Raw genomic sequence first — 10,912 nt, 5'->3', positions numbered from 1 at the left:
TTTTCAACTCCAACAGTTGTATATGAATTTCAAGTATCTTGTGCAATTGTTATTTAAATAACCCTCGGTCCCTGCTTTTCATGGTGCCACTTGAATATAATTAAGGTAAAACAAAGATGAACCCGACTACTACTTTTAACACAGTTAACTAGATTCTATTCACTCTCCCATCTGTATTTACGTTAACATTACACTTTTAATCGGGACTAATATATATTCTGTAGCATCGGTGTCAAATTCCAGCACTTTCAACAGCGACACTTGATAAGAGTGCAAACATATCGACTGCAACAGAATACAACAGCAAAAAGCAGAGTGCACAGGAATTGCCAGCAAGCCACCAAAAATATCCCTTTCTTTAAACCTATCCACCTTTACTGATATTAATTGGACCCCCAGGTGATTGACATCTATAATTTTGCAAAACATGATTATAACTTAGAATTTTTTTGAAAAAAAAAACCCTATGCCGTCAAAACATTTTCTTTACAACCAAAAGACCAAAATGCGAGGGATACAAATTTATCTCAACAAGTTACCTAGCCCCTGGTATAAACAAAACTGCAGAAATTTCCCATTCGGGTCTCTTTACTTACCTGGAGGGTCAGTGATTTGATTTATGACGTCTCTCCTTTTTATACCTAGACTGATCCGGATCAAATCCACCTTCCTCAGCGCCATAGACAGCCCAGGATGGCGTGGCAGCCATGTAATCCCTGCTGCTGAAAGGTCTTCCAGAAGCCACCTACACACTCCAAACAATAAGTCTTGGAATTAAAATTATAAAAAAAATAAAAGAAACCCAGACCTCCAGGCAATGAAATTCAACTATTACTAACCAGATCGTGGAACTTTTCATAATCTATCCATGTGAACCATTGATTATTGACTTTGAACTTGTCAGTTTTTGCCAAGAGCACACAACATGAGTGGGCATGTTCACATGCAACCTCATATTCCCCTTCACTTTTCAAGGCCAAGGCCTCTGAAAAAGCTTTAACATCAGAATGCCATGGCACATTTTCCATTGTTAACTTCGATGTAGCAGACCTGCAGAGGATCCCCAAGATAAGATAACATAGCAATGCAGGTAACAGAACTTAACAGAAGCAGAAGTTGCTTACGAGCCACAATAAGTTACGCCTTTGATTTCAACAAAATCTGGCTTCCCAATGCTAAACAGGTTAAAGTAAGCATCTATTTCTTCTGTATTCCATCCTTTAACCAGCGTCAAGCGATAAACTGTTCGCTGCTCTTTCTCCCTAAGAGCTTTCAAAGAATCCTGGCATTAGTTTACAGCGAATGTGGATAAGCAGCAAGCCTTGCCAAGGTCATATCAAGTTCGGCCATATTAAGAAATTAGATGCTCAAATGCATACAGTAGTAGGAGATCTTGGAAAATGTCCAATAACAAAACTGGCTACTTAGAAATATAGAACTAGCACCAAATTTAGACGTCACAGCTACAGAAGTTTTCTGTGCAAATATGAGTCTGGTGCCTCGAAATATAGAGATGCATTTCAACTCTGATAGGAAGTGCCCAAGAGGCCCCATATCCTAGACAAGACAGTCTAGCATGGTTTCATTTTTGTTCCTTGAATTTAGGATTTGTAAAATTAATGATTTTTCATTATTTGTTTGCTTAAAGAATAGATAAAGAATAGGCATAAAAAAGTGAAATGTAAAATTCCATTTCAATCCTGAATGTAAATTTTACAAGACAAAATATTCACAGCAAAATAGTTATTCGAAGTCATCGACATCTCATAACAAGCAGATCATTTGACTACAAAACTTAATATATCTTTTATATCCAACCCTACTCTAGTTGACTGTTTGGGAGGTCAACAAGATCTTTCAAATCCTCAACAATTGTTTGGAAAGCTCCTAACTGCCTTCTTTTCTCTCTCATTTTCCATTCTACCAGTACTCATGCTTTTCTTGAAAATCTCCTCTCAAGTTTTTGTTTCTTACTCTCCTTACTAGATTTTGAACTAGTTATTTAAAGAAATAGTATAGAATCAGTTCAATATTCTATGTAACAGAAAGAGTACTAACAATAAATCTCTCCCAAAAGTCCCCAAAGAGAGGCCTATCTACAGCCTTCAAGCTCTCCTTAGTTGCAGCATCCACACTCACGTATAACTGCATGGGTCAAGGAAAATATATAATTATGCTGTTCGAAATTGGATAAATAGCTGCCTCAGATTTCAATTTTCCCCAAAATAGATGATATCAGAGCCGGCAAACCTGTGTGACTGGCTTCAGCATTTTAATTTTTTCAGGGAACTGTGCATTTGTCACTAGAAATGTAGAAATTCGCCTTCGATGCAGCTCATCTACAAGTGCATTAATCTCTGGGTACATGATTGGTTCACCAACAAGTGATAAAGCACAGTGTCTTGGAGATAGACCTTCTGTTAAACGCTCCATTGTAACACCTATAGAATGAGAATTATCTGGTCAATAAACTAGCCTATGCAGATAACACCAATAGTGTACTAATGAAACACACTGCCGAAATTATAATGAATCAGCTCTTAGATACACTAATCCGGCTGAATCCTGAAAATGCCTACATTTCCTTCTAATAATAAGGGGCATGGCAATAAGTAGTACAAGAGGTTAAGCTCGGATGAAAAAATCACCAGTAGCATACTAACAGATAACCTCTGAAATCTTGTAACAACTAGGGAGACCAGGTCACAGACAGGCTAAGATAGTCACATTAATGTAACAATGCTCTGCTCGTCCGGATTATTGAAATTGATTAAGTAGCTACTTATTGACATTTGACATTGAACGATAGACATCAATCAGAAGACAAATAAATGAGCATTTTTGCAGATCAATAACCAGAAGAAAGATATCACTGTACAGAAGTTCTAACTTACTTTATTATTACCATATGCAGGTAGAGAACTGCTAAAAGGACCATCCAACTAGTGCAAAAGCACGCAATTACCTGGAACACCTTTCATTTGCTTAATCATCTTTGTATGAAGATCTATGGCAGAATTGACAATCTCTAACGGATCATCCATCTTCCACTGCCAACTCTTTCCAACTGGATTTGTATGATGCCTCCAGCAGAAAACACATTTGTTTGCACATGCCAAACTAGGTGTTGCCTCCATGCATCTGTTTTTTCACTCAAAATTCAACATCTTTCTTGAAAGACAAAATTCAACAAATCTAAAAGGCTGGTCCTGACAAGATTGCCTAATGGCTGAATAAAAGAGATGAAAAACTAAAAAAATCATAATCACCTGTGGCTCTCTATGCCATAAAATGAATGTTTGTAGCAACCTCCTCGGCCTCTAAGTTGTGATTTGGTCCATCTACAAATTTTAACACCACTATGTGAACCAATAATTTTATATCCCTGCAAGTTCAAATCATCTGTAAAGATTTAGTTAAGATTAATCAATAGTTGTTGAAATATATAAAATTATAATTACACACCAAGACGCATGCATAAAAAGGTCAACATTAACCATCAAACATATCATACAACCAAGATTGAGATCACAGATGGCAATGCTTTCTTCAATCAAACCCAAAGAATTAAACCTAAATCTGTCTTAAAGATTCTACTTCCAGGTAAGATTATAATTAATGAGCTGATACAGATTGTAGAACCAATGCAAACTACTCTACGGCCAGTGCAGGTGGACAAAATATCCCCTTGGGCAGCTAATTGAGGTTTTAAACCCAAGCAATCATCAAAATCAAAATTCAGAACAGAAATAATCTCAAAAATACTTCCCCTACGAAATAAATTAGATAAGTGCATACCTGCTTCTCTAAACTCGCCCTGATCACCGGAGTCACCATAGCTCTCTTTCCGTCAATTTTCCCATTAGTTTCAGCCACATTTGCCGTAGCCATCTTTCTTGAAGGCGCTTTGCCAGCAATATCCTCAACATCAACGATTTCCGTCTCCACAAGGCTCTGCTCATCGTCATCACCCGAATCCTCAATACTCTCACCATCAATTTCCCAAATCCCATTCCCTAAAACCGCACCGTTCTCCAACACAAGAGTCCCCTTCAAAACACTAACAACTTTTCTACTCCATTCATCAAAAACTATATCCAGTTCACCATCATCCACGTCGCCTTCCCCAACCGGGAAAATCTCGACGCCTCCTAGCTCCCTCACTCGCTTCGACAAATCCCTTGCCACCGCATTGTACGTATCTCCGTAGGCTCTGCTCCCCACTCCAAAAACTGCGAATTTGCACTTCGAAAGCAGCAGCGAGCCGACCCGGAAATCATCTGCGCTCTCGGATAGCCAGTTCGCCAGGAACTCCCCGTTTGGCGGCGGTTTTCCACTTTCCCAAGTGGAAGCAACGAACAGAACGAGAGTTTCTATAGCGAGGTCCTCGGGCTCGTAACTTTGGGGATCAACGAGATCAAAGGCGAGGTCATTGGAAGAGAGAAATGCGAGGAGACGATGAGCTAGGGACTTAGCGGTGCCAGTTTGAGAAATGAAAATGATCTTTGCCTTGGGGGAGGAGCAGCAATTAGATTTGGACTTAGAATTAGGGTTAGGGTTTACGGAGAGGTTTTTGAGACCCTTGAGCCTGCGAGATTTGTAGAAGCAGTAGAAGGTGGTGGCAGAGAGGAGAGCGAGGAGCGTAAGGCGAGCTGGGACAGAGTAGGAAGACATTGTGAGGAATAGTTAGAGAAATTTAAGGAAAGCAGGGGAATTTAGCGCGCATGGAACTGAAGAAAACAGGAATCTGGGTTCATGGCGGAACCGACCAGAGAAGGAGTCGAGGAAGAGCCAAGATCGAAGAAGAAAAAGGCGGTACAGTAATTTTCGACTGAAGCTTTTGGGCCCAAATTCAAAACGCGGATGCGAATGATAAAAAAAGGAAACCCAACAGCTCTCCCTTAAAATGCAGTTAAACGCTTGTGATTAGATTAATTAAAAAAATTTATTAGTTTACAATATATATTTTTTTAAAATAATGGTAATTTATTTAAATAAAATTTAATTTATTACTACACTAATAAATTAAAATTAAATATAAAAAAAATTATATTGAATTAAAAAAAATTGATTAGAAAATTATTACTTGCAACTATTTTTAAAAATATGGATTTGAAAGGATTGGAAGAAAATATCCCAAACCAACAGAATTACAATGATGAATCACTAAATATATATCTCACAAAAATAAAGAATCACTACTTTCTGTGATTTGTGTTACAAGTGAATCCAAGAAACTTGTCTTCTCATCAAGTTACTGGTTGGTATAAAGAAGCAATGGTCTTGTAAAGTTTCAAGTCAATAATAAGCAGAATGCATATACAAGATATCAAGGCCGCCATAATGTTTTCTGAGCACACAAGATCCCCTCCTTACCCTGAGCGTAAGTCATTCTAATATCCCATTGCAAGCTTCTCAAAATTCCTTCCAGAGGATCCAATATCTCAACCTTATCACGGACAATCAACCAACCTCCAGGCCGTAATATCCTATCCATCTCAACAACAATCGAAACAGGTTGCTTACACCTGAAAAAGTAATAGTTGATGGCGTGAAAATGGCTAATAAACCATGGACAGAATAGTTAGAATTGGAAACTATTAGTCCAGCAAAGCAAAAGCTTTTCACCTGTTTTTAAGCCGCGAGAAGAGATGATCTGCGTGTAAAAGGTCATATGATCTTGGGTAGGTCCCAAAAGATTCACACCAATCGTGGTAGATACCAATAAGTCCTCGCTCATAAATGAATGGGAGTGTGTCTGGAGCGTGGACGGGGACCACATTCATCACCCAAACCTTATGTTGCGTGAGTGCTGCGGCAAATCTGCATTTCGACAGCAAAAAATACAATCTAGTATCCTGGTGCATTTTCTATTTATATAAGAAAAAGGAATAGTATAACAAAAAGAGGGAGGGGGCATTATGATAGCTGTTTTCTATTGAAGGGAAAAAACATGTCAGTGGAATTATCAAAGATTGTGCGGAGAAGTACTATTAAGTTTTGAAGGAAAAATAAGTTACTCAGTTCCAATTTTTGCATACCCGCCATAGATGGCTTTCATGTCCATTACATTCCGGACACTTGACCAATCAATACCCATTCCAGTCAAGTACGATTTGTCAACAATATCTCTCCAGCGGCTGGTGTCTGAAGCCAGTTTTTCTTTGTCACTTAACCATTCAGGGTAAGTTTCAAGTCTCTTGGGCCATTCCTCAGGCCATTCTGTCCCATGTTGTTCAATGGAAGTTGGAATAGTGTGCAAACAAGTCTTCATAGGAACATACCTTCAAAGAAATGTCATCGAGATAGTAAATATAAAGGTTTATGGTAACCAGCTTAGACAAAGGAGAAAATGTCCTCTTCAATAGCTTTGGATTTTCATGATCATTAACATAAAATAATGCATGTTTTCTCGACCTATTAAAAATCATGTAAAATCGACATATTAATAAGATGACTTTAAAGACTGGGCACCCCAATATTGCAGTTAGGAGAAATCAAAACCTTGTCCGGGTGATAAAGTCTCTCCCATTAAGGTAAAAGTTCCTCTTTTTAAAACCAGGTTACGGGTATTATCCCCTCAAAGCTCTCTGTATAACATATGATATACAAGTATATATATACATATATATATATATATGAATATGTGGATCATATTCACGGGTAGGTACATATACATATAGAAGTAAGAAGCAAATTTTTCTTCTCAAAACAAAATTTTCAGGGCAGGTATCCCAGAGACTATAGCAAAGTTAGAACTTTGGAGAAATACCTCCTAAACAATCTATGGCTTGCTCATAAGAGGCTAAGAACATAATTTATAGCTCTATACTGCAAGTTTGGCATAACATCAGCAATGCTAAATCCAGATTAAAGTTGAGAAAGTTAATCTCTCCAATTGGGAGGACATGGGATACTAAATATAAATTAATTTTATAAAGCGATCTGATCATGGCTTACCACGCTGCATCTGGATTTTCGTTTTCCTTGCATAGAGGTGGATTTTTCTTCCTCCTCAGCTCATAAATATCATTTGATTCAGGCTTCTGATATATTTTAACACCCAATTCACTAACTTCATCAGTTTTATGAGCCAGAATATTCCAACAGATAGATGCAGTCAATGTAGTCATAGCTGAAAACACAACAAGTTTTAAGGTAATATTCAATGTATAAAATAAGAAAGGAACACAAGCAAAAACAAGCAGCTGCTTTGCATACACCGAAACAGGCAACTTCAACAGAAAATAGCAGGCACTGAAGAGCTGCGGTGGAAAAAAAAATGCCTTCTAATTTTATTTCCTCATGTAATACTGATATTGATCAAATAGTAGGCCTGATGGGATTGCTCGGTGGCCAAGGTGGGTTATTAGGAATAAAGGAAGTTCGTTCTGAACCAAATAGTTTCCAGTTATTATACCTAAATGGTCAATCTTCTTTTAGCCCAAAGCACACTCCTTGCCTAGCAAAAGAGAACATATGCATTAAAATCCATTAAAAATGTATGGACCATGGACGGAATAGTGACAGAACATGTATAGATAAGCTAAACAACCTTAATTGACAATGTTGGAGTAGGAAGTGGCCCCTATTCCACCCACAATACAAATTCCAGATTAAAAAAACAGTAAATTTAGAGCTTGAGGGTTAGCCTAGTGGAAACAGATGACAAATGAGTAAATAAAACAGGAGGGTAAAACTCCATTCTCAAGCAGAAGATTCAGTTTCAGATCAAGTTTATTTCTTTCTTCCTTTCTTTCTTCTTTTTTTTTTTTTTTGAGAGGAACAAATCAAGTTTCAAATATCATCAAGAACACCATTCATCTTAAGATATAAGGTCAAACCTTCTTCATCTTCAATGCTGTCATGTTTGGTCGACAAAATAAAGTATCCACCAGGCCTTAAAAGCCTATTTATCTCAAGGAGAAGTCTGCCCCCTAAAGAAGCAAGAAAAACTTAGAAGATTGATTAACAAGATATGATACTTGAATAAAGAATGGTAATTGACAAAGGAAAGCAGAGAACATGTAAAGAAACACAAACCATTATTGTGCCAGTGTATGTTACAACCACCGCAATGAATAGAGTCAAAAGCGCCACTAGGAAAAGGAAGTCTTCTACTTGCAAAAGGGCTGACTACAGCGGGGAAACCACGCTCAAGTGAAACTTGTGCTAAGTCAACCAGATCATCCTTCAAACCTAGTGATAATGTTAACACATCCTTCTCAAGGAGAGTAGCCAGAAAGCTTGCATCTGTTCTTGCAATGTCAAGCACTACCCTGATATTCTTTCCCCATTCGATGTCTGGTACCATCTATCAAAGCCAAACAAGCTTCAGAATGCTAAATACGCAAAAGAAATGCAGTTTTAAAGTTAAAAAACTAATAAATACTCGTGGACATTTATCCGTTTATTTTGAAGTTATCTAGGAACATTATTGCCCTGAAAGTAGGAAGGAAACAGAAAACTTGCCAATTTTGGCTAGAAGATACAGCAGTTAATGCCATCCACGAAGTCAAGTTTCACAATAGCAATAAGGTTCTCACCTCAGCAACAATAAATTACAAAAAGTGAGGAAACATTCATTAAAAAGACCATGCATTATTACTTCACAAACCACCTGAAGTACTGACGTATCCATCTAATAATGCGGCACATCCACCACATAAACATGCACTTAAAAAGACTTTCAAAGTGAATCCTTGTATTGAAAGCATATTTCAGCTCATTAACTTTATGAACCAAGATCATCTCTAAGACCTTCCATCTTATCAAGAATAGTTGTTCAAAACAAAATTCGTATTTGATCAGTTCAGGCTCTGGTTCCTGACAATTCTTCCCAATCCTTTGACCATTATTGGAACTTAAGGAGGTATAAAAGCATAAAGGAACTTCAAATTTGAGAGAGAGAATGGGGAAAAATACCTCCTCGATGGATTCAAGGTACTCAAGGACTCCCCCCTTAAATTCAGTCTGGTTCTGGGGAAAAGTAAGATACTCTCCAGACTCCACCAACCAATTATGTTTCTTAATATAAGCAGCAAGTCTTGGATGTGCTACATTTTTATACGATATCTGCAAAAAAGAAAAAAGAGAAAGAAAAAGAACAGGTAGCAGCATGGTACCACAGAACTCGAGACAATCAAGTTTGTTCCTCTTCACAAAGGGAGATTGAAAGAAAAAGAAAAACTAGACCCTAGTAAATACCTTCCATTTGCTCTCGGGCCAGTGTACCGGAGAAGAATATCCGTCATGGGGAAGAGGAACAAGACACATTGGAGGCTCTCTGGGACAACTCCTCTCCCTATGCCGATAACTCTGCAGCCTTGCAATGCCACCCTCATTGTCAATACAAGGAATATAGTTCTGTTTGCTCCTTGTGCTACATAATTTCCAACTATAATGTGCCTTGGAATCAAAAACTGGACCCTTTACCGTCCTCTTCTTCACTGTACTTTTTGATCCACCCGTCTCCTCCTCCCCTCTTTCAACAGTTTCTTGATCCACTGATTCAGCTATATTATCATCTCGTTCTCCATCCCCATTCACTTCACCTTCCCCTTCACCTTCAGATACTTCTTTACCATCCACCACTTCTTCTTCCTCTTCTTCCTTCTGAGAATCCCCATTTTGGGTTTCAGATTCAGATTTATCTTGCTCTTGTTTCTCCTTAGCTATCTTTGGCTTATGTTTGTTCCTATGAGACACCACTTTCGCATGCTCTTTTGTAGATTCATGCCCATTAACAGTTGAAGTCACAGACCCATTGGTCCTTCTTTCATCTTTCCCTTTGAAATCGAACTTACTATTCACCTTCTCATCCTCTTTACTTGGTTCGAGCTTTTCTGGTTCCCTTTTTCCAGATTGAGTACTAGGATGAAATATCTTTGAGTTTCCTGAAACTGGTTCAGCAATATCGTCGAAGCTTTCCCTTTGAACGGTCACAGAGGACGAGGGAGGAGAGAAAATAGACCAAACGAAGATGAAACACAAACCCATAATAGCCACCGCCGTCATCTTCACGCAGACCCCATATGGGCGCTTTGCTTGGCGACCAAATCGAGCTATTGCCATCTCTCTGTCTCTCTCACTCACTCACGCTAGACCGGCAATTAAATGTATCTTTGAAGTAAATTTACATGTCAAGACACGAAACCATAACCCGCCAAAGGAACTAGAAAGAAAGAAAATTAACTAAATAAAGATAGCCCTTATGCGGATATGTTATAAAGAAAGATTAGTTCATAAGATCTACAGAGATTTCAACATCATAATTCAGGCAAAAGCAAGACCAGAATGGATGTGCTATCAGTAAGCAGTAATCAAAAAGGAAGGAAAACAAGACTTAATAAAAGATTAGCATTTTTTGAATCCTAGAAAATTCCCAGTACCCAGATTGGTAAATCCGCTAAACTAAAAGTTCGGCAGGTGTCACTGGGTTGATTTTGCGGGTTCAACTCCCCAGTGCGCACTCAAATATATTATACATATATATATATTACCAGACACGAAAGTTGAATAAGCCCGGTTTAAAAACAAAGCTAAAGCCAGTTGGCTTAATGCTAGTAGTCTCTCTTTAAAACGGCTTTGTCGAGGTTCATTTTCAGTCGAAGATTTTAACAGAGAGAAAATCCAAGCAAAAAAAAAAAGTTCATAGATTGGAACTGTTGAGGAACTGTTGTGAATTGTTTTTATCTGAAGTTCTTGTGTCCCGCGACTTACATTCGACCCTAGTCAGGAGATACGCAGGACGCAGATATAAATCCTGGATAACATAGCGTACTGGCCCGAATTTCTTGCTTTTTCCATTTTGTATTTCACTGTCTGATCCGTCATTCGAGTTTTCTTTCCCTTCTAGCCAGGATGTCTGCTTCGATATAATCACATGGATTTTTGGATTTTTTTTCTATTT

The 10,912-nt window shown here is 38.1% G+C and overlaps 2 protein-coding genes across 3 annotated transcripts; both read right to left on the bottom strand.

The window, feature by feature from the left end:
- Window positions 1-4,867, bottom strand: LOC110816733 (flavodoxin family protein / radical SAM domain-containing protein). Of its 2 annotated transcripts, XM_088222326.1 has the most exons (9): window positions 3,799-4,867; window positions 3,270-3,385; window positions 2,966-3,141; window positions 2,251-2,441; window positions 2,059-2,145; window positions 1,125-1,282; window positions 840-1,050; window positions 597-745; window positions 1-410 (listed from the first exon to the last, which is right to left on the bottom strand). In XM_088222326.1, the coding sequence occupies exons 1-8, from the start codon at window positions 4,672-4,674 to the stop codon at window positions 605-607; spliced, it is 1,956 nt and encodes a 651-aa protein (XP_088078452.1). In that variant the 5' UTR covers window positions 4,675-4,867; the 3' UTR covers window positions 1-410; window positions 597-604. The 2 variants fall into 2 exon arrangements, with proteins under 2 accessions (XP_088078452.1, XP_021900738.1); XM_022045046.2 differs by having other exon boundaries at window positions 1-745.
- Window positions 4,868-5,134: 267 nt separating this feature from the next.
- LOC110816673 (S-adenosyl-L-methionine-dependent methyltransferases superfamily protein) lies at window positions 5,135-10,801 on the bottom strand. The gene is made up of 8 exons (XM_022044963.2): window positions 9,208-10,801; window positions 8,926-9,075; window positions 8,044-8,314; window positions 7,845-7,937; window positions 6,961-7,135; window positions 6,042-6,284; window positions 5,629-5,823; window positions 5,135-5,528 (listed from the first exon to the last, which is right to left on the bottom strand). The coding sequence occupies exons 1-8, from the start codon at window positions 10,072-10,074 to the stop codon at window positions 5,330-5,332; spliced, it is 2,193 nt and encodes a 730-aa protein (XP_021900655.1). The 5' UTR covers window positions 10,075-10,801; the 3' UTR covers window positions 5,135-5,329.
- Between the last annotated feature and the right edge of the window lie 111 nt (window positions 10,802-10,912).

Source organism: Carica papaya, chromosome 1, assembly GCF_054855325.1.
Source record: "Carica papaya isolate Zhongbai chromosome 1, ASM5485532v1, whole genome shotgun sequence".
In the NCBI taxonomy this organism is placed as follows: Eukaryota; Viridiplantae; Streptophyta; class Magnoliopsida; order Brassicales; family Caricaceae; genus Carica; species Carica papaya.
Note: the sequence above shows the minus strand (reverse complement) of the source record. Positions and strands in the feature narration are given on the sequence as shown.

Coding starts and splice junctions, on each gene's coding strand:
- LOC110816733 (XM_022045046.2), bottom strand. CDS start 4,674: ATGTCTTCCTACTCTGTCCCAGCTCGCCTTACGCTCCTCGCTCTCCTC. Junction 3,386..3,798: donor GGGCGAGTTTAGAGAAGCAG/GTATGCACTTAT, acceptor TTGAACTTGCAG/GGATATAAAATTATTGGTTC. Junction 2,442..2,965: donor GCAAATGAAAGGTGTTCCAG/GTAATTGCGTGC, acceptor CTCATTCTATAG/GTGTTACAATGGAGCGTTTA.
- LOC110816673 (XM_022044963.2), bottom strand. CDS start 10,074: ATGGCAATAGCTCGATTTGGTCGCCAAGCAAAGCGCCCATATGGGGTC. Junction 8,315..8,925: donor ACCTTGAATCCATCGAGGAG/GTATTTTTCCCC, acceptor TGGCTTTGATAG/ATGGTACCAGACATCGAATG. Junction 6,285..6,960: donor GAAAATCCAGATGCAGCGTG/GTAAGCCATGAT, acceptor ATTTCTTTGAAG/GTATGTTCCTATGAAGACTT.